The following is a 22,718-nucleotide window of genomic DNA, read 5'->3' as shown; positions in this document are numbered from 1 at the left end:
ATAAATTTATTGCAAAAGAAAACATCTAATTTCAAGTTAAAATAATCACATATTATTTTCAGCAATGGTAAAATCTACACTTCTCAACACGTTGCGAAAGTAAAAACAAAATTAGACGAGAATCAAAGTGAATCTGGGAACAAAATTGCAACTATACCAAATGCCTTGTGCTTATTCAGGTTTCTTTCTTTAATTTGTAAGCTTTATGCATTGATCTCATTTATTGACAGGTCCACATGAAAATTAAAGGTGATTTGTTTATCTTTATAAAATCTTGAACGCCACTTGTTTTATGGGTAATCCTATATTTATACCTCACCAACGGATATTGACGGTAATGGATTTACAAACTGAAGTAAGCTGCGTGGGTTATAGAAATTAAGTGGTGTACCGGATTTTTTATGCATAATTTCAGAATTGGATTGACGCCGGTAGTTGGATATTTAATAATAAAAGAATCATATATGACTGCACTGGCCTTATTTGCTGTTAGTGGAATAACGGATTGGGTTCGTTTAATTATTACTATATTAACTATTTCAAAATTTGATAATGTTTGATTACCTTTATACATTCAATATCCACTTCAGTATCTACCTCTTATTTTTAGTAAAAATGTAAGATCCTAGGCTCCGTACATCTTAATTCACTTTTCTTTTTACTATAGACGTGAACAAAAGAGACGGAAACTTCTTTTCATTCTCGAATCTTTTCAACTCATCCATTATCAGCGAAAAGCATGACATTAAACTGAGTAGCCATTGTTGGTCATTGTAGTGAAAGTTAAGAAATATGTTGATTTTTACATAAATTATGATTATATTTTTCGTACAAGAATTTTTTTTTCATAAGAATTTGCGAGAATCTGTTGTATGTATTACCCTTCATTTCAGCTAGATGGCTATATTGCTCGGAACATTCGAAATCAAAGCTCGTCAGTTGGTAGCATAATTGACCCCGTGGCTGACAAATTACTTGTCACAACCGTTTTTGTTACTCTCACTTACGTCAAACTTATACCATGTAATTTTCCTTATTAGAGTTTTAGTAATGGTATGTCGTTTCTTAATCCTTGTGACTTTTCATTTCAAACTGTTTCATTTGTAACATTCCCTACTTTTAGTGGCTCTTACGATTCTGGTGATTCTACGAGATTTTGGCCTAATCATTGGTGGAGCCGTGACCAGGTATAAAACAATGGAAAAACCGATAACACTGATCCGATATTTCACTCCATCTATTTCACCACTTCAGGTCACACCAACATCTGTCAGTAAAGTCTGTATTTTTCGCCTTTTCTTTCTTTTTTCATCCATAAGAATTAGATGAAATCCTGTATTTCCATTTTTTCTAGCGCACATTTTTTATCTGTTTTTTTATTATCTTGTTTCATTTAAACTACAGATTCTAATTTTATTTTTCGTTGTAGATTTATTACATGGTTTAAATTTGATACTTCAGTAGTTCCATTTATTTTCTTTTATTTTCATTCAAGATTTCTCATGTTTATCTTGATTACATTTAACGGGTGAAAATTTAGCAAGCAGGAATTCAGCCGACTTTGGTTTCAGTATTTTGTTTAATTGGGTAAATTTAAACTTTGTTAATGCGAAATCTTCAGTTATGGATGTATATAATTTACGAAGTACTGGGAAGTCTCGTGATTGTTGAACTTCGTTGTTTTCTTTTTTTTAGAGACGTTGTAGATTTATTTGTTGGAGTTACCAGTTTCCATTGTAACGGTTACGAAATCCATTCTTGGCTATGATTTCACAATCTGTAGATCTGAATAAGTTTAGGTGAATACAGCGCTTCAAATGTGTGCAATCGCTGGAAGCTTGGCAGCTCCTATATCAGATTTTACAAGTCATCCTTTTCTGACCTATATCTAGTAAGTTGGGTTTATCATTTAATAATGAATATTTCCAAAAAAAAGTTTATTGAAAGAAAATTTTTACAGTTGCTCTTGTCATTTATCTGTCGGTTTCATTAAAACACTTTTTAGTTTTGCTACTGCCGCAACAACGATCTATTCTGGACTTCAGTATGCACGGCTGACCAGAATGGGGCCGATTAAGAAAGAATAATTTTGAACGTTTGATTTTATTTTCTATGTTTTTCTTCTTTTCAGGTTTTACTTAGTACTGAAGCTTGAACGTTGACTTTGCTTGATAAATATGCGAATTTCTACCACACAAAATATTAACCGTATAAACTCTAAGGGACAAGTAACTTTAATCTGTTCTTTTTGTTGACATATGGGTGTTATGTTAATTTGTTGTTGTATTTCGTTTCGTGGTCTGTTTCTTTTTTCGCTAAAGGAACTTAAATTTGATAACTGATGGTAAACAACAACTTGTAGTCTGTGACATGTTTGGTAATCTCTGTTAGTGATTGTTCAGTGTACGTTTTATATTAATATCAAATTCTTAACAATGAATAAAATCTGTTAGAGATTTGCAAAGTTGATTGTATGAATATTCATTGGTGTTTTAGTTTCGTGGATTTTTAGGGTCATTTTGTTTTCGAACTTTCATTCTTATTTAGATGAGAATCTGAGGGCCATAGTTGTCTGAGAATGGCAAAGTAGAAACAATATCAGAGAAAACTAATCTTTGTATGATCTTTTGGTTGTTTTTCATGTGTAAGTGTTCCAGTGTTGGAAGTTGATGTTACTGAGCTTGATTCTTATTTAATAGAATCGTCATGGAAGTATTTTTTCATGCTTTGAGGTTAATCATCCCACTGCTTAGTATCATGATTTTAAGAGTTTACCGCGCTTGATGGTGCGTGATAAAGAGCTTTTAGTGACTTTCTCTCGTTATATTTCCGTTATACTACAGGTTTCGTTATACTTTCACGTTTTAAGGATGCCGCGTCGCATAAGTATTAGGATACAGAGGAATACTTTGACAGTTCTTGGGGATGGTGCAACTATTTTTCAAATAAATTTAAGAGTAGGTTGATTAATGTCTGAGGCTTTAGAAATGATATTAGAAGGTTTTCTCAGAAGAATTTTATGGTGAAGACGAGAATATGGAAGTCGGGATATCCGCTGAAATTCGAATTTTCAGGGTTCGGTTGTCGATTACTTAGTCTTACTTTTGCATTAGAATGACTGTAGATCAAACTGAATAATTTAAATATTTTCCAAAGGAAAAATGTAACATACGAACTTGTTGCATTCAGTATGGCTACTATTTTTCTTCACATAAGTGTTGGCATGGGTGAAATAGACACGTTGAACAGTGTTTAGAAATTATTTAACATCCAAATTTGCTTATTTGTTGAACTAATTTTCAACTATTATTTTTTACAATGAAGCCAGTTGTACACTTCATAGTTCAAAGATTACTGAATTCTGATTCCTCCCAACTGTTGAGTTTCCTTACAGGTGATGCAGGTTTCCATTTCATTACTTGTTTTGATGTCAAATTACTGTTTGAATTGAAAAGAGAATAATTGGTTCGGGGCTGTTTCTTCTAGTTACAATGGACATCAAGGCACCAGTGTCACAGTGTTTTATGTTTCATCCTTCGATTACTGGTATTTTCATCACTTCATAGTTGCTGACAATAGCGCTTTTTTATTAATGTTCGATCTATAGTCGTAGAAAAAATGATTCATAGTCACTGACTTTAGATTTCATTTAATTTTTTCAGGTCAAAGTCTTGAAAAAAACTGCTGAAATATTGTTATTTCACGAACACGAGTTATTTCACAAACGAAATTTTACTTCCTCTTCCTTATTTCCCAAATCCTCTACTTGCTCTGTGTATATTTCCTATCAAATGAAAGTTTTCATAATTGACAGTTGAATATATCTCAAGCCACGTTTATTATTGAAATTTTTATTAGGATATTTGACACATTTTATTGCCAGGCTCCATGTTTTTCTTTTTTTTTTCGGCCATATATTGAACTACCGATCATTTGGTTAAAACGTTAAAGAATAAAGATTTTTAACTAAGATGGAATGCAATGAAAAATGGACTTCTGAACTAGCAGCTGATTCGATTTTGATTCGCAACGAGACATGAATCTGTTGATGGAATAGAACAACGCTGATGATGGGTATCTTTAAAGTAATTGTTGTCCCGACTAGGATGAAAACGTGTTTTGCAGTCCAGTTCTGTTGTTGATCATTCTCTTCTATCGTAATTTCCATCATAATTTGGTTCTGTGTCGTAACCTTGATTTTCTTCGGGACTTAATCCGTATAAATAATATTTAAAAATTTAGAAATTTTCTTTTCTAATAAAAACATCATCGTTTATCACGTTATTTTCCAAATCAAAATTTTTTTGATCATTGCTTGCGAATTGGCAATTCATCACTTTGTAGCCACATATTTCAGTTTGGCGGATGGGAACCACCTTGATATGGTATTCTAATTTAGGAAGAAAATTAACAAATCTTGGAAATGGACAATGAAATAGACGAACTTGAGATGATGCATTAAGCATATTGCTGTCTCAGAAATAAGTGGGCATGATACTTTGCATTACTTTACATGATTTTTATTTTTATCTTCACAATGTCTACAAGAAACTGCTTAAGAACTTCGTAATCTCCCCCTAATTATCTTCAGTTCAAGCGGATACTTCGATGTGGTTGAATGAAAGACCACTTGCGATCATTTTGCTTTTCTTTTTCTTTTTGAAATACTACTCTTTAACAAAGAAATTGGAGTGAAGGGGAATGTTATATTATGCATGATATGAATTTGATTGCGGATTCAATGCTGGTCGACCATCGAGATTTTTCATTGGTAATGTTTCCACTCTCAGTCCTCATTGTTGCATAAAGTGACACCAAGCGCCGGACAAGTGAAGCTGTGTTGAATATAAAACTTGTTATGCAGTTACTGCAGTGTTTACTTATTCAATCTTTCACTTCCCCTTATTTTCATTGACCAACCGTTCCGCCACGATAGTTAACACTTCTTGAATTTAATTTTACTTTCTGTTACATCACTGTGATGGGATATCGTTGGAAAGTTTTGTAACAACTTATACGCTTAATATATTTATTTACTTATTGATTTATATCCTTAGTTATCACCAGAAAGATTTATGGATATGAACTTCGTATTCTGAAAATAGTTATACCTAGCGTAAAGGCATGTGGTCATAACTGTCAGCGATGCGCTTAGCAAGACATGTCTGTTTTAGTGAAACGAACCATTTGTACGTATGTTATCAGTATGTACTTATTGAGTCTATTAATAAAAGAAATCTTTAAAATGATTCTTTTAACAATATCGGTGATGAAATAAGTATGTAACTTTTCCTCGGCTTGTACAATGGCTAATTTATTCCAAAAGTGGATATTTTTAAATGATTGAACATCTCTTTACAACATGATCTATCGTTCCGATTTCCCATTTCGACGAAGTACCATTGGCAAACACTTTGTCATTCTTCACAGCGATCAAAAATTATTCGACACACCCTTGCAGTCTATGAATAATTGGTGATTTGTGAGCCATACAAAGAGTTAATATTGCACCATTCAGAATTCCAAAAATATGTTCGATAATCATTCAGCAGATTCGGATATCGATCATCAACTCATTATCTCATCTTTCATTGATCTATTTATGGGTCCTCAGCTCAATTATTTAGAAAGTCGATAACAGTCGTGAGACAGATGAATGTAGATCATTTCCAAGTAGAAATTAAATTTTCAGTTCAAATTTAATGGCATTTTCTGAATGTTTCTGAATCCGATGAAAGATTTCAGTCATTGATCATATTTCTATGTACAATTTGGATGGATAAAAAAGCAAAATCTTTGCTTAACTAATGTGAGTGTGAGAGAGATTTTTTTTTAAAAGAAACATACTGATTCAATTAATCCGGCGATATCAATTAGGCAACCACCGTTGCAATAATTCCTTTGACAGAAGGAAGGACACATCAGCGCATCTGTTAGGCTTTTTTTCCTGCGAAGCTTCATGACTGCATAGGTTTACTAGTTGCTCGTTGCTCTGGAAAGAATGGGAAAAATATCGTAGGATTAAAACGGTGAATTCAAATTAATGATGTACTGCCTACAGATGTGCAATCTCAAAACTTGAACTGGTAGAGAACGTCTATTTATCGACACGAATAACATTTGACATGAAAGTAAAAGAAGATAGTGCTGGCTGTTTGTCAATGAAGGCATGTGTCTGAAAGGAGAAGAAGAGTGGTGGAAAATGGCGAAGGAGCAAAAATGACGTCGAGAAAACGAGGATACCGAATTGTTTGTACTGTTGTTGTAAATCCGGGACTACTGCAGTAATGTGATTTTAAAGACAACAACATGATATACTCATTAATATCTCTTACAAAGATACATTTCTTTTCCTTTTTCTAAATTTTTAATAATTTTGTTGTAGTTGGAAGAAAATAATCATTTTTATCACTGTAAATGATCTGTTTTATCTTAATATTATCGCATTTCATGAATGTCTTATTTGCGCATTCCAGACTGATATGCCTCCCCACCGATCAATAAATTTTGTTTGAATTTTCTAATTAAATGGTTGACTGCAACACTTTCCTACTTCATATGCTATAATTTCAAGGTTTCCTTTTTCCTAAATAGTTTGAAAATTATGCAGCTTACCTACTAATGATCTTAAGCAAGAATACGCTATGATAAAAGTAAAAAGTAATTGGTTAATACAAATAATTTGATAAATAATTGAATTGTAGTCTTTATTTCCTTTTTTAAAACCAATTACTTAATATAATTTGAATTACTCTTGCTATCTGTGTCGTAATTAGCGCTCAATGTGCTGTTTGGTTAACGATCTTGTAAATATTCCCCGGTTTTAAGCTGTAATTTTTTTCTTTTTTTCCTGCAAAATAAGCGCTACAATGTAATTCGCTGATCTTAACGGAATGCTGTGTATCAAATCCTAAAAATTTAGATCAAGAAGATAAGTGATATCATTTGATAATGCTGATGAATTGTGCATTTATTTTTTCACAATTATGGCTTATTATTGGTACACAGAACATGAATGAATATAATCAGAAAGGCCTGGCAATGATTCCAGAGACAAATTTTGTCTCAGTGCGCCAAAAAACATCATTGACTTCTCCTCCTTCCACTAATCTGATACAACATCCACACCGACAACACGACGAACGTCGTTTACTGAAGGATCGGAATCGTAGATTTGAACAATATCGGGAAAGAAAAGGTTTACTTAATTTTGATGTTAATTATTACTGTGAAAACACAACTCGTTCAAAATATTGTGAAAAATTTTGATGGAGTAAAGCTATTCTGATGAACTTTCCAATGTTGTTTTGGCAAAATATGTTCTCAGTGTTTCCCTCACTCAACAAGATCAAAAATTTCAACTTTCAATTTAATTGAAATGTAAAAATATGAAGCAAACTAAATTCTCCACTTCTACTAGTTACAACTCACCTCTCATTCATTGAAAAATTTTTTGACTTTTGATCTTTGTAACATTTGCTAAAATTCCAAGTATTTATCTTTTTGAGAAAAGTGCTTAAAAAAATGAAACAAATTCGTGTTACAGTTATGGTATTGCAAAAAATTAAGCAGAATTTTAATAAAAGATCTATTAATCAAAAATGGATCCAATATTCATGAAGCGAATTACAACTATATTATCATATTCAGCACCAGAAATATTGGTGGACAAACAATCAGGTGATTTTGATGGTACTGTCACAGGACCACATATCAGATTCCCGGTTGTAACACTTATTCAGATGTATGCTAGTAACGACACACAATTGGTTCCCTCGGCAAATAGTAGCACTCTTCAAAACATCGCATTTCCTGTTTTCCCAAACAATGGTATTTTTTATCACTCAATCGTTGTATCACTATTTCATGACTATCATTCAACTTATGTCATCTTAATTGTCATTAAAACTTTTTCACTCATACAATGCAGCGTATTGAAATATTATTTTAGTTCTTTTTTACCATTGTCATTGTCATCACTCAACCAACAATTTACTTGAGAATACTTGAGCGTTGAAGAATAATCCAATCTTTTATCTTCTATTCTTCGTGTAGATCTTAAATTAGATTAAATTAAGTAAATTTTGAAATTCACTTCTTACCTATTTCCAGGATAGTTTGTGAAAGCTATTTTAGAAGAGCAACGAAATAGAAAGAGGATGTTGTCGAGTAATATGGAAACACCTGAGGAAAAAGATGAGGGGGATAGTGGATTGAACGACAATGCGATTGATATAGACGTGGAAATCCGAAGAAAAATGGAGCGTACCACAATAGAAGTTCGCAACTATCCTCCTGTTACCGAAGCTACACCATCACCTATTACTGCAAACGTTATATCAGATCCTGAGCACGTTGCAGATTTATCGATGCATGCAATTCCTATACCGTTACCTCTCATATCTAATTATCCACATGGTTCACATGGTCATGATTCTGGAACCCGTACAACGGTTTCATATGCAAGCCTCAGTTCATCTCTATCTTCAGGTGTCGCTCACGATCAGCACCACATTCGGGAAGTGATTCAGCTACCCAACATCACAGAATTGTTTGCAATTCCTTCTTTCATAAGTGCTTCGGCACCGGTTGCATTGCCGATACCACTAGCCAAAATTGAAATATCGCCAAATCTTTTTGATACTCAATTACAAAATTTTGGAATTAATACCTTGATCAGTGATGGGCAATACTTCCGGAATTCAGGTCGGATGGATACAACAAATACAGATGGTGTACTTGAACAACGTCAATCACCGGAGAAAATTCCGGTGCAAATGCAAGTGCACGCTCGGGAATACAAACCAGTTGATGATATATTGGGGTGTACATGGGATATCGTTACTAATAGTTGCAAAGATTTGTTTTCTTTAAAACTCTGTTCACATTGTCATGACTTCGGGAATATTTTCTTACACAACTGTAAATGTCTTGTGAAGTATAGAACGGCATTTTGAGTACATTACCCCCTGATCCTTGTTACCTTGTCACCCGAGTATTTTCCTCGTTCAGTCGGAGTCAGGAAGTCGTTGTTGATTAAGAAGGCAGATCATCATGGAAGATGGGATCCAAAAATCTTGCAATTTCTACTTTGTCACTTCAAGTTCACTTCAAACATTAATCGATGATCGTTAAAACATTTCATGATACATTACATTGTTCGATCATAGTTTTTGGCTTAGATAAATGAACATGAAACGATAATTTGTTCATGATTGTTTGCAATACCAACTTGGTTTTTTTTTTCCGAGATTTGTTTTCGATTGCCACTTGTTTGTTGCTTTTCCATCTTTTTTGTTAATATTTTATTGTTTTTCCTTTCTTTTATATGATAGGTATTTATTGCAAGTTATAAACTAGTTAAGTATTTCTAATTCCCCAAATACTTTGATCATATTTTTCCTTTACAAAAATCAAACTTTCTTATCAATTACCAAGTACGCAGAATTGCATCAAAATCATTTGGCTGTGATAGTCAAGCAAAATCATACCGATTATGCGTTTGATTCTGAAGAGGTTATTGCTTCATTCGATAATGAATACCACTCGAGTTAATCTGTTTTTCAAATCATTCCTAAATAAAATTATAATAACAAGAAAGATAATATTTCCAACTTTCTTTGCTTGAACACACATCGCTATGAGAAAATTGAAGAAAGTTTACGCTAACGGATAATGACTTCTAAGTAAACTTATTTCAGAGCTTGTTTTTCATACTGCTGATTTATCTCAGAATTTTCGCGAAAATTTAAAGAGCAGAAGGAATGTGCGAAACTTTCTGATTCTCCTGAAATTTTAGTAGTACATGTATTGAAAATACAAGAAGGCTTCTGTCTGACCACCAAGTTACAAGGTCCAGTTGAAGTAGCATAAACAAAACAACATACTGTTATATTTTCACTTCTCAGACAAAGATAAAAGAGATTATATTTGTAATTGAGGTCATATAGCTATAATGAATATTAGAAGTGTTGTATCAGAAGTACCTTCTAACAATAAATCAAAGTATTCAGGAAAATGATCTCGTTCATAGTTTTTCTCTTGATTTCAAAATTCCAATTTTTGCGATTCACGGGATCATTTTCTGATATTAGAAGACAATAAGAGCTTTAAAAGGATACATTTTAGAGCTTTCGAAGGATATATTTAATAGATGTCATATCAGCTAAAGTTAAGGATGCAAAGTTGGTACGAAATTTGTGTGACATATATGAAAAGTTTCTGCAAAGGAACTCGTGCAAAAGGCATTTTATCCTATGGAAAAACAATTTTTTCCAGTCTTCCAATTCTGCCTAATTCATATTTTAATCACATTTTCTTATTCAGATTTATTGGTAAGACTGTTCGCTGTGATAATATGACATTGGTATGCACAACGAATGATTCCCATCTTTTGCATTACTTTCGATTATTCAAATCAAGTTTGATTAATGCTTTTCCACAATTTTAACACAAATTTGATTTCGGGGCAACTTCAGTCGAAATAGTCGGAAATAATGCAAGATAACGAAAAAAAAAGAAAAAGAAAAGATTGGTTTTATGATTACAAAGATTAGTGTTAAACAATGAGCACATATACAATTCTATGCAATGATAGCATCTTTGCCATTAAATTAAAAAATAGTTGTTTATTAAGTTTTTTAAATCATCTTTATCAGTATTTATGATTAAAAGAGAAGAGAAGTTAAATCTGATCTGAAAAAGTAACGCATATTTAAACCCTCATATTTTCAAATACCACTAACTTTTTGAAATTCTGAAGAATTTTTTTTAGTGGTATTTGGAGCAGCACAGAGTATCAGTGCAATATCACTATTTGACGGTGCACAAAATAAAGTTTATGGTGTAGCTGATCGATGGAATAATACAAAATGTGGGTCATCGCTGTAATTATTTTATTGACTATTTCTCTTTGAAGTTGGCCGGTACATCGAAATTTGAAAGCATCCAGAAAAATTCTAGTAATATGTCGTTAAAGCCAAGTTTTCTATATGATTGAAGAGAAAGTTTGGGTTCAAAATCATGGAAGAAATTCATTTTCCTAATGTCTTAGAGCTATTTAGTTAAAAATATTCATGTATTTATAGGAGTTATTTATTTTCAGATCTCTTATTACTGCGCTTGGAATGAATTATTCAATAGAAAGTAGAATGATATTTAGAATGTGTAAGCCATATAGTTGAATTATCTGATCTTAAATGATTAATAATGATATATTTATTTGCTTTTTGAGTATTACAAAGAGAAATTCGCGCGCAAAGCTCGTGCCACTCTGTGTAAAATACAAAAGGAAGAGAACTCGATGTTGAAAGATATGATAGAAGTATGAAGGATATGTGAATTAATAAGGACCAATAAGTAACTCTTCGATTGAATTGGAATTCAAATTTGGATTGCAGAAAAAAGCAAAATTCAATTTATATTTTTTAAATAATAATTATCTTTTATGAATGCAACTTATTAGCAACGAAAAAAGTATGATAATAATTCATATCTTTCATCTTATTCATTTGGAACTTAAATTTTATCTTTTTTGATCTAACCACTTAGAAAGAAAATAGAATAATTGAACTAATTGACTGAAATCTAATTGGAATCATTATTCATTTTGGCTGAGAGCAAAAGAAGAGCCAAGTTCAATAAATTTCATCAAATTTGTATTTGTTTTTTTCATATGACAACACTTCCAAAACAAAACACAGCACAGTACTGGGAAATTCCGGGCGCCACTGGAGAAGTGTATTTGTGTGACTGATTTGAAGAAAACGAATAAAACTTTAATTTACACGCAACATATGTTAATCGAGTGTTAAAGTTAATCTATGTGAACTATCGTCCCGTATTTATTGTTGAATGTATTTGTAACCTTCCCAAAACTGTTCCATCCTCCAGCAAGAAATGTTTCTTGCTGTTTGCTAGTTTTATCTGCATGCTCGAGAGTAAATAAACAATTGCAAACATTGGCTCTGTGTTTGGAAAAGCAGATTAGTTGGAGTATTACTTAACAGGAAGGCTAGCATTGGTTAGCTGTTAAAAGACAAATAAATTTGATGAAGTCATGTCAGCGAGTGTCACACTCATACCATAGCAACAAGCAGCAATGTTTACGACGTCTGATTTTCTTCTGTTCTATCTCCTCATTCCTCCTTTCCTTTATTAACAAGATTGTTCTTTGCGCAACTGTCTGGATCAAAAAAAGATTCTTCGTCATTTCTGCTTTTCTTTCTCTCCTGCATAAACAATTGGTAAGTGTAATTTTCTCTTTTTCCTTTTCTGAAATTCAGCCACAATAGAAAAAAGCAGTAAAAGTTGGGTGAACTTCTTTACCCATCTAATTGTATTTACTTAATGTCACTCAAGTGAACTTCAAAATATCTTCAGGAAAGTTGCTAAGATCTTTTATGCCTTTTCATTCAACATAGATCATACATAGGTCTGAATTCATCAACCTTATCGAACCTCCTTCTATCTCCATTCATAACATCATGTTCACTTCATCTAGACTTGTACTTTATGAAAACTTAAAAGAAACTACAATATTAACGTAATAAAAAGAACCCGCCTAAATGACCCAGCACATTCAGTACACATTGCTAAAACAATAACCGTAACGGTGCTATAACTATCGATTAAATTTTGAATATCTTTAGATATAAACTCACTTTTTTTTTTTTTTTTGGTTCATGAGAGGAGGAAAAGTGCAGTAGAAGGAAACAAATGGCCTAACATAAAGTAAGAGAATTGCTGATATCTGCTATGCTTTAAAAGTTTATCGTTGTGGCTATTAACCTTACTTTCTTGGTTTTTTTTTTTTTTGATGGAAAGGAAAAAAATGACTGGTATTCTTAAATATCAAAATTTTTCCAATTAAAAGCAGTGGGGAGACAAGAACGACACAAAGTTTCAGGAGATCTAATCTTTGTTATGCCAATCGCTTGACAGAACGATCGTATATTTATGATTGTGAGATCACAGGAACTGAAGAAATCGTATGCAATCATATCAAAAAAGTATTATTTTCTATTTCCATCATCTAAAATATCGATTTGCTACTACTCAAAATACAAAGAGATTTGTTGTCATACAGTTAGAAACAATGGGATAATTGTAAACGTAGATGAAGGATACCAGAGAAATTAAAGCAAAACAAATAATTTCTTCAAAAGAAAAAAAAAAAACAACGATCTGGGATTTGTTATTTTTCTTGATACCTTGAAGATCAGTAACAAATCTATCTATCTCAACATCAGTAGTGCAGCTCTTACTCTAAATTATTAGAAACTATCTCCAGTTGAATTTATATTGTAATATCAGTCTGTATCTCTCATTCTTGTCCCTTTACATGATGACATGATGAGATCATTTGATTGATCGTCTAATGTTTTTTCTTTTCCAGCATCAGGAATTTCGTCGAAAGTGCAGCAAAAATGAAAGTGAAATGAACTTGCTGTGCTAAATTATACCCTCTCCTCATTTCTTTATTTTGGATATTTACTTGTATAAATGATTTGTCGCTTTATCATTTTTCGGTGTTTCATAAAACGAATTTTCTTATTCATTCTCAATCGTTCAATTTAATAAACATCTTTTTGAATTCCATTCAAAAAAGTATCTTCGCCATGCTAATTTCTCAAGAATTCTTTTTTTTATAGTAATTTTCCATATCGTTTTGACTATTTTTCAACGTTAAATTTAATTGAAATGAAATATCCTTTCGAAAAACTAAAACTTCGATGCCTTGTAATCGTCTTTTTGCATAATATACTGATTTTTCCTTTGACCATTGTAAAATTAAAATTACTCAATACTCAAAAATCTTTTCGCAAACCACTTCTGTATAAAGGTGAATTTGCATCTGTTGGATAAAATTCAATTCTCAATTTAATTTTGGATGGGACACTTAACGAAATTTTAGTAAACCTCAAATTAATAAATTCCATGAAATGTATTCATTAGTTTACCATGAAAATTTCGGGAAAAAAATTTTTTCCACATTTAGAATCTGTGCTTGTAACGGTTGCATATGGACCTAAGGTAGGTTTAGGTAAGGAACGGCAATAGCGGAAAGGTATAAGGGTAGGTTGATATTTCTTCTTGAACTACTGCTTCTTCGTGCAGGAATTTTTCGATTTAAAAGTGAAAGAAGATCCACACGCTTAGCATATATTCTGTGATTCGGTTACACCTAAGAATTTCAGTTCACTTTCTCCGGAGAAAGTAAAGAAAGTATTAAGGTAGAGAATCACAACAGTACCTTCCCGTACCTCATTGCAAGTGACCTGTCGCAGGTTCATTTAACTTGTCGTAATTTAATTAGTAGTCTTTATCAGTTCATGCTGCTTCTTCATTAATGTCCATTTACCATTTCCTACTTCAACGGTTCCATTCTAACAATTTCAACTGAATGAAGTTGAATCTAAGTTCCGTAACAGACACTTCATAATTCAAAATACAATTTTATATTTGTATTTGAGACCAATAATATAAGAGGACTCAATGCATCATCAGTTTCTATTCAAACATGGTTGGTTTGATTTTCGAACCGAATTGCGAAAATTTTAGGTAGATTGACTAATCATATTTTTAGTAAATGACATTGAAATTAAATAGCTTTGAATAACTAGTACTTTCCCAGGAAAGGATATTTGCTTCTTTCGCTCAACTAAATCAAAATGTAAATACATTGCTACAGTAGTTAACACTCCAAGAGTTCAGTGCATGATTGCTGCTTGTCAGCCCTCCTTTCGGTGGTGACAACTAGCGGTAACAACTAGCGACAATCTACCGTAAAAATCCAGCAATTTCTTTTAAACTTACTGGTCTAGCTTAAAAAATCGGGACTCTGAACTTAGATGACTCGCAACTGCGATTTTGATTCTTCCCAGAAATATTTGTTGAAATTACTACGCCATCCTATCTGTATTCGTTAAATTTCACATAAAAACTCTGCTAAAGCAGGAATATCAGAATAAATTGCGACACTATCGTTTCTTTGCTACATAGAGGACAGATGGGACACATCAGTGTTTTTCTTCTGCTTAGCTATAACTTCCCTTAGTAATATGCAATTGAATTAATGTTTACAATGTAATCTTTATGAATATTTAGGATCGTTCTCTCTTTCCGCCTGTCTGTCTGTCTGTCGCTTGTTTGTTGAAGCAACCGACTAAGATTAATCGAGTTTGTCGCTATGGTGTTATTTATTGAGAGCTCTTAGTTTCCATGTCTTCCTCGATGGCATATTCATACTTGAAAGCAACTTGTTCACTCAGATTATATCATGTACTTTTTAGTACCTAATGATGCATTATCTCTCGGACTTCCCACGATCATGTGCTGGAGATTCTCGAATCACCCCGTTCACAACAGCATCATAAAATTTCCTGTATTCTTTCATAAGAATGGGTTTGGAAATATATAATGTTATATACGAATTATCGATTAACATAGGTGAACTTATTTCAATTATTGATTATTCGATCATATTAAAATTCATTGACTTTATTGAGACAGATTGGTAATTAGTGCTGAACTTATGCCATGTTATTCATACTATGATTATGTATTTTCTTTTTTTATTTAACTTGTTTTCTCTACATTTTCAAGCAAAAGTTGTCTGTACTTCTAAACGTTTGTAAATGAGATCAATGATCACAGGGTTCCTTCGATCCATCGACATATTCTTGCTTTAGATTGTTACAGATATTAAACGGGGGGAAATTTCCGATTTCATTGAAGATTAAAAATTTCTAATTATATTACCGAAATTATCAATCAATGTTATTGCACAAACACTCACATTTGTTTTTTTTTTTTTCCTATAATTTTAATTTTTCTTAACACTCTATCGGAAAGTTTCTCTGTGCGAGAAATGGATATTACCACTACCAGACTTAACAGCTTATTATTTCGGACACATCCGAAGCACTTTGAGATATTTCGTAATTAAACCAACTTATGTTATCCCTACTTCTAAAGGGCACAAAATCATCTAAGTACAACAAATGTTTCATTCCAAGTAAAATATTCTGACATTACATATTTGACTATTAATCGAATATCATCCCCAACTGACCAAGTCTATCATAGTTCGTCTGCACAGAAATCATTCATTCATATTTCTGTTGCTGATATCAAGCAGATCATTTATTTCAGAAAAATTTGCATATATGCAAATTTCGTTAGCATAAATGGCACAGTTGATGCAATGTGCTTCTCACGATTTCGTATTTACATATTTATTGGAATCATAGACAAGGATTAAGGACTGTTAGCTAGAAGACGTTAAAGTTAATGCATTTTATTGTAAACGTGCTACTGATCAGGTTGGTTGAATTCAATGGAACAAATGGACAGATATGAAGGTGCGGAATTTCGATTACCGCCACTTGAAGGCATATGGGAACCAGCTTTTCGAATACCTTTCATTTCGTACTTTCTTCTGTTCCAAATTGTAGGCTATTGCATTCGGACATATGCATGGAAGAGCTATAGTGGTTTCAGGTTTCTGTAACTTCTTTTATTCAAAGTATTGTAATTTTTTGAATTAATCAATCAAGTTATTTAGTGTTACTTTATTCAAAGACAATGAACTTTAGACCATCATAATTGTCCGATGTTTATAGAATTGGTCAAGGATTACATTTTCCCTTGTATATACTCTTCTGGTTCTTCAAAGAACGAAACCTTAAATTAGCTCGAAAACGTTTTCCGAAAATGATCATTAGCGAATAATTTCAGAAAAATTGAAATCAGATAGAGGAAGTAGAGCATTATAGTCTTAGTTTCATTAGATGAATCATTTGTTGAAGTATGAGATAAAAAAATTTTAATAAAAGTAAACATTTTTTGCAGGCAGTATCGATTGCGCAATTTAACGCTATGTTTAATCCATTCAAGTATCACTGGTCTGTGCTCATTTGTATTTTCTATAACCCATCAACAAGTAATGCTAGAAGAAACGATACATTGGTATAGTTCATGGGCCGTACAACTTCCTATTCTATCTATGGGTCCGACAGCTTCTCGACTATGAAGGAATTTAACAATAATTTCTAGAGAGTAGTGATGGAAACCTTTGATCTTTAACCATTAAACTGTTCAGTAATTAAAGGAATTGTTGAGTCCACTTAGTACACCTCTTTGCCTACTAATGATGGAATATAATTGTGCTGAAAGAAATTTGCAAAGGGAAATTGATCGAAAATGATATTTTATGATTAGGCTTTAAGTGGTGATGCTGCACTATGAATTTAATTAAGCATTTAATTTATTAAGTAAAACTTGTAATTTTTGCTTTTTCCTACTGTCACCGTTGTTCTTTGAACTGAAAAATATATGTTACAGCATATTTTATCTGTGATACGATGGATATGTTAAGGCATGAAATCTCGAAATGGACCATCGAATTACTATTTCACCACGCTGCAAGTGTATTTGCTTTCGCTTCAGCTGTTCTTCCTCGTAAATTCATCCCATACACCTATTGGGCTCTCCTAATGGAAATTAATAGGTAAAAATCTTTTAATAATAAAGATTTTAATTGAATTTGCCAATGAACGAAAGAAATTGAAAGTCATTTATATTACATTTGCTAACAAATTGAAGTTTTGATGCATTTCAGCATCTTTTTACATCTTCGTTCATTAATGCAAATTACTGGCAATAATACTTTGAAGCAAAGCCTTTTCCGAGTAATTCAATTTGCAAACATTATTACGTAAGTCACGTTAAGTTGTATTTTCAAATTGGATAGACTACAAAAACTTCCGTCCTGGACATCTGATTAGATTTTATTCATATTTTAAACTAATTTTCTTGAAATTAACGCGTTTTTGAATGATTCAAGTTGTGCCAGCTGTGCTATAAACGTTAATGATAGCTAATAATAACAGATTTGTCATATTTCGATTTGCTGTGCAAATATGGCAGATTAATTGGGCATGGATAAATTACCATCGTTTTCATATCTTTTATACGGGAATTGCATTTATTGGTGGAGCATTTTTCCTTATCATTAATATGATTTTGTTTGTGCGAGTTTTGGCATCTGACGGATACTTGGGAGAATTTGGCCGGCAGCATACAGCTATTAACCGGTTCATTTCTTTTCTCTTTTTTTTTTCAAAGCATTGGCCAAAATCTTTAAAAATACTCTTCCTTTGTCAATCAATACTTATCAAAAATTCTGATAATCGTCGGAGAATAACAATTTGTTCCTTCCTATATTTCATGTCATAGGAGCACAGTTTATAGATCGCTTTTGTTATGGTGAAATGATGATTACAAAGATGAAAAGAATTGACCTCTGATTAACAGTAAAGATAAGGAAATTCAGGTGTACTCACTTTAAACTATAATTCATCAACTTATGAGCATAATAACCTCATGATTTGTTGCTTGTAGTAATCATTTTTCAACAAGAAATATGTTTTGCAGTGACTCTCAAAAACCAATTCGCATTACGGAAGATACGAAAAACAGCTGATTGAGTCACTTTTCCATTTGTGTCCACTACTGATCGCTCATTGCTTCTTTCAGTTCGATTCCATCACACTGCTTTTTCCTAACATATTTTTAATCAGGAAAAAGTTATATGAGTTAATAATCGAAGGAAGTATTACATTAATGTTAGCGATTTAAATGTTCATATTTCGTTAAATTTCAACATTTTAAAATGTGCCCTCCGTTGTTTTTCTATGGTATGTTATTCGGGTCTAATTTTCTCCGTATTAGCTGCCATCATCCATATGTTTCTTTCTGCGTCATCTATCATCTTTTTAGCAGTATTCATAATGTGGCTTAATTAAGTGTGCAACGATAACATTTCCTTTTTATGACGTATAACGAAGAGTATTTCATCATTTCTTCAATTAATCAACATTTGCACTTCATTTTGTTATCTCTCCGATCATATCTTAAATTTTCAAATGCGAGCAATTGCCACCAATTTAGGATGAAATTTTTAAAAAAGTCAATTTAATTCAGCATCACTTTTCAAATTACCTATACATGAACATTTTAATATTTTTTCTCAGATTGTTCCATTCTTTCGAATTCTACTTCGTACAGAAATAAGTTTGTATTGCATAACGAAATGACAACAGGGGGAAATGGATGGGAGAGCTAATTGATGGATTTTAGACCTTCCTAAATTAGTAATTCGAGTAACGAAGCTGTCAAATACTGCTCGAATTTATCAGATAATGACGATGACGATAGTAATTTCTTTTTTATCACTTTCCTATGTGTTATCAAATTGTTTCACTTTCGTTTTATGAAAAGTTAATGTGCGACAACACGAGTGGAATCAATACATTTCACCGCCATTATGCAAGTGAGTGTTGGCTATTTGAAGTCAGCCAGGAATTGTTGTTGATTTCAAATTGCGAAATCATATTAGGAATAATTTTTTTACCGGATATGTAGATTTACTCATATTGTTTTACCTGATGCATGTTTCACGGCTTTCAGAGATATTTATACTTTCCGTCTTTTTCTTTCAATCATTTAATATATTGTTGCCGGTTCCGGATTTGTCCATATGTGTGATCTTTCAAACGTCCATTGATGTAACACACTGATCGATTTATTCTAATTAGCAGTAAATTCGTTCGAAGGGCAAACTGAATTTCCTCTGCTACTATTTATCATTGAGATGCAGTTTCATGTACGTAATTTTGCCATGTCCTGAATTGTAATCTGTTTATCTGTTTTCTTGTTATATTACATTCAATTTCTTCAGTGTTCAAACCAAAGGATCTTTGAATTGCATTTCACAACCTCAGTTTTAATAACAATGATAAATTTTGTTTTTAAAAAATGAAATATTCTTAAATGATCGAAGCTGTCTAGAAAAGTAAACGGTGTGATAAGGGAATGATACGAGGATGAAGATGACTCATCAGGAACAATCAGTTAAGGATTACTATTCCTTCGGATGCAGAAGAGAGGAAGGAAGAGAGAAAGTTATTATCTTCGTTTCCCTGGCAATGGAAGAAGAAAGCGTTCAATTTAAAAAAAAGAAAAATCAAATTTCAGTTTCGGTAACAAAGAAAATTTGACACTAAGTAATACATGATATTTCTGCGTGTTAAATGGAACAAAATTTCAAATGCTTCTTAAGACACAGAGTGAGAAATTTTCGTACATTTGACAAAATTAGTTAATTTCTGTGGGTGACTTCGATAAACTCAAACTGATCGGATCAATACCAAACCGATTGGATCAATAAACCTAAACCGACTGTTCTCACTTTTTGTGGGTTATAGTTTTCCTTTTGTTTTCACATATACAAAAGTTGTTTTTTCAAGAAGTAAGCATTTTAGTAACAAATTTAGAAAAAAGTAGCAAGTTCGGCTCTATCTTAAAATCGTAATTTTCCTTTCGATCCCTTTTGTTTACCTTAATTTTGTTCAGTCTGAAACGCCATGAGTGATTACCTTGTGTTCCAGTTCTTTTTCCTTCTCATGGACTTATCATGTCCACCAGCGCATCTTTTCCACTTATGTGCTTGTGTCTGATAATTTTACAACAGAAGTTCTTGAACGACTCCTTAAAACGAGGAATGACTGCTTATTAATGATTTTCATTCCATCTAATCCAATATTTGACCTTTTTTATTCAGGGTGTTACTGACTCATCAGAATTTGCATATTTGAATATCCACCTAATGCACAAACCCATTATTATTGGTTAAAAGAAAATGTATCACCAATGTTTCCGCATTAAAGGTAAAGCGCGTTTTTTTGCTCGCTCAATTCGGTTGTTGATTATGAACTGTCTTTTGAAATTTTACTACTTTTAATAATAGTAGCACTAGCATTTTACTGGATAATTGATTAAATAAGTCAGCTATTTTTATTTTTTGAATATATCGCAACACATAAAATCTTCACTCGACCAATTTGATAAGTAAATTACAAATTAAGCTATTTGTGCTCTGTTCCATACTTACTACCACTTCTGCATTTTATTCAATTATTCCGCTTAATTTTCACCTCTACTTTTATTCTGCGCTTTAATTTATTTCGTCTAGCTTTTTTTTCCACTTTTGCATCACTTTTTAATCCGCAGCTGATGGATATTGATCAGTTTTATCTCTTGAAGAATCTTTCTTATAGTTGTGATTCGTCGAGTTTGGAATTTTGAAATTCGCAGATTAATTAATTATCAAGACTCGAAGTGCAACAAAAGAAGAAGATACTGAAAATGATGCAAGAAATTTCGGACTGCGTAATCAAGTCGATATAAACGAATTAGAATGGGAACCTCTACGGATGAGCGGTATCCTGAAAACAAACTTCTTTTTACCCCATCTTAATCTATTTGTCACCTTGTTAATCCTTGGATATTTGGTCAAGCACCTTCTTTGGATAAATCACTTATCATTAACAAATGCTTCCTTAGTGATCTTAAGAAGGATTAATTTCGAAGTAGCTTGTCGGGGAAGAAATGGTAGAACTGAAGCATAAACTTTCTGCTGAAGAATATATAACTGCTGTTGAATTTTATCATGATTTGTAGTTTCAAATAAAAAATTCAAGTGCTTTTTTGATGTTCCATTATGGGATTAACTAAAAGAAGTTTCATTTATGTAACTAGATATTTGCACAAGGAAATGTTGAGGATTCCCTTTCCGATCAGCTCCTTACAACAGAAGATCTATCAGTTATCAACAACTTGATAAATGCAGAAGGTAACCTAGCATAGTTTGACTAATTATTTAAAGCAAACTCTCTTTATGTGTCATCGGTTCCAGAACTTGACACTATCATTGGTTCATTCGTATATCAACTGTTGCTGCCATTCGCTAATCTTCTTTATTACATGTCCAGTACATATGTTGAAAGACATGATACAGTCCAGTAGCTACAGTCTAGTAGCTCAATACAATCCAGTTACACTAATACATTCCAGTGGCTGCTCGATTTTGTTAAATGAAAAATTTCGATTTGAACAAGCATTTTCTTTTTTAGAAGCACTTCAAATATTCTAAAGCTCAAATATTTCATTTAATGATTTGAATTTTGACAAATCATAATGAACGGATTTTGAAGTTAAATCAATTTTAAGGAACAATTTTGAAGCATGTTTTCTTCAAAACACTATGGATGTCATGAGAAATAATAGTTCCTGGCATGTTTTTGCAATTCTGACTCATCATATTAACGTATACAGTATTTTTTCTGTGAAAATGCTGTCACAGAACTTTTTTCCATACATTTATTGGACCTTACTGGTCGAAATGAACATGTTAGTTTTTCTATCTCTTCTTTCTCAAAATTATCTGGAGTTTCAACAACTTTTTTTGGATTTCTACAATTTTTTAGGAAAACAATAGCAGGATCTTTAAACGAGCCTTGAAAACCTTAATTCAGGTAATTTCCAAAGCTTATTTTAATATCTTGAATCGAAAAGCTCATGTATAACTTTCGGAAATTTCAGAAGATTTTTACACGTTCGTTTGATCATAAGACTTAACAATCGGAATCCATATGACGTACATTGCACGTACATTGCAAGACACTTCCTTTGACGTGCATTGCAAGACACTCTCTTTTTACTCGCTTTTTTGATGTAAATGTTTTCTCTTTTTTCGATAAATTATGCCTTGTACACTTTTGAAAAATCTAGAAAAGAAAACAACGAATTCAAACCTCTTGTAATTTAATATTTCATCGGGGAAACATTTCAATACGGATAAAACAAATTGAAAA

At 32.3% G+C, this 22,718-nt stretch overlaps 6 protein-coding genes across 6 annotated transcripts in view; 5 read left to right on the top strand and 1 right to left on the bottom strand.

Moving 5' to 3' along the window:
* Positions 1 to 2,425, top strand: part of LOAG_04801 (hypothetical protein) — a gene marked incomplete at its 5' end in the record, with an annotated part of 3,330 nt that extends 905 nt beyond the window's left edge. The window contains 6 exons of the mRNA XM_020446680.1: positions 63 to 179; positions 416 to 509; positions 894 to 1,023; positions 1,124 to 1,278; positions 1,800 to 1,891; positions 2,006 to 2,425. Coding sequence (XP_020303010.1) covers positions 63 to 179; positions 416 to 509; positions 894 to 1,023; positions 1,124 to 1,278; positions 1,800 to 1,891; positions 2,006 to 2,087 — 670 coding nt within the window. The 3' untranslated portion in view covers positions 2,088 to 2,425. The remainder of the gene's footprint in view (positions 1 to 62; positions 180 to 415; positions 510 to 893; positions 1,024 to 1,123; positions 1,279 to 1,799; positions 1,892 to 2,005) is intronic.
* Positions 2,426 to 7,011: 4,586 nt separating this feature from the next.
* LOAG_04800 (hypothetical protein) lies at positions 7,012 to 7,269 on the top strand (the record flags this gene model as incomplete). Its single annotated transcript, XM_003140337.1, has 1 exon — positions 7,012 to 7,269. One exon carries the CDS (start codon positions 7,012 to 7,014, stop codon positions 7,267 to 7,269), a length of 258 nt encoding a protein of 85 aa, XP_003140385.1.
* A 332-nt stretch (positions 7,270 to 7,601) lies between these two features.
* On the top strand, positions 7,602 to 8,957 carry LOAG_04799 (hypothetical protein; the record flags this gene model as incomplete). Its single annotated transcript, XM_003140336.1, has 2 exons — positions 7,602 to 7,830; positions 8,137 to 8,957. 2 exons carry the CDS (start codon positions 7,602 to 7,604, stop codon positions 8,955 to 8,957), a joined length of 1,050 nt encoding a protein of 349 aa, XP_003140384.1.
* A 3,207-nt stretch (positions 8,958 to 12,164) lies between these two features.
* On the top strand, positions 12,165 to 18,834 carry LOAG_04798 (hypothetical protein). Its single transcript, XM_020446679.1, has 7 exons — positions 12,165 to 12,245; positions 16,326 to 16,503; positions 16,855 to 17,012; positions 17,347 to 17,512; positions 17,624 to 17,719; positions 17,895 to 18,098; positions 18,439 to 18,834. The coding sequence occupies exons 2-7, from the start codon at positions 16,340 to 16,342 to the stop codon at positions 18,485 to 18,487; spliced, it is 837 nt and encodes a 278-aa protein (XP_020303009.1). The 5' UTR covers positions 12,165 to 12,245; positions 16,326 to 16,339; the 3' UTR covers positions 18,488 to 18,834.
* A 1,055-nt stretch (positions 18,835 to 19,889) lies between these two features.
* Positions 19,890 to 21,473, top strand: LOAG_04797 (hypothetical protein; the record flags this gene model as incomplete). Its single annotated transcript, XM_003140334.1, has 2 exons — positions 19,890 to 19,967; positions 21,177 to 21,473. The coding sequence occupies 2 exons, from the start codon at positions 19,890 to 19,892 to the stop codon at positions 21,471 to 21,473; spliced, it is 375 nt and encodes a 124-aa protein (XP_003140382.1).
* Positions 21,474 to 22,166: 693 nt separating this feature from the next.
* LOAG_04796 (hypothetical protein) lies at positions 22,167 to 22,631 on the bottom strand (the record flags this gene model as incomplete). The annotated part of the gene is made up of 2 exons (XM_003140333.1): positions 22,167 to 22,369; positions 22,517 to 22,631. Coding segments are annotated over 2 exons (318 nt in total), but the record flags the coding sequence as incomplete, so codon positions are not given.
* Between the last annotated feature and the right edge of the window lie 87 nt (positions 22,632 to 22,718).

Source organism: Loa loa, assembly GCF_000183805.2.
Source record: "Loa loa unplaced genomic scaffold supercont3.75, whole genome shotgun sequence".
Taxonomy (NCBI): domain Eukaryota; kingdom Metazoa; phylum Nematoda; class Chromadorea; order Rhabditida; family Onchocercidae; genus Loa; species Loa loa.
This window is presented reverse-complemented; position numbering and strand designations above follow the sequence as displayed.

What these genes read in the sequence shown, in the direction of transcription:
- LOAG_04798 (XM_020446679.1), top strand. Translation starts at nt 16,340, where the DNA reads ATGGAACAAATGGACAGATATGAAGGTGCGGAATTTCGATTACCGCCA. An exon ending in AAGAGCTATAGTGGTTTCAG is followed by an intron (nt 16,504 to 16,854) that starts GTTTCTGTAACT and finishes CATTTTTTGCAG; the next exon opens with GCAGTATCGATTGCGCAATT. An exon ending in CAATTTGCAAACATTATTAC is followed by an intron (nt 17,720 to 17,894) that starts GTAAGTCACGTT and finishes TAATAATAACAG; the next exon opens with ATTTGTCATATTTCGATTTG.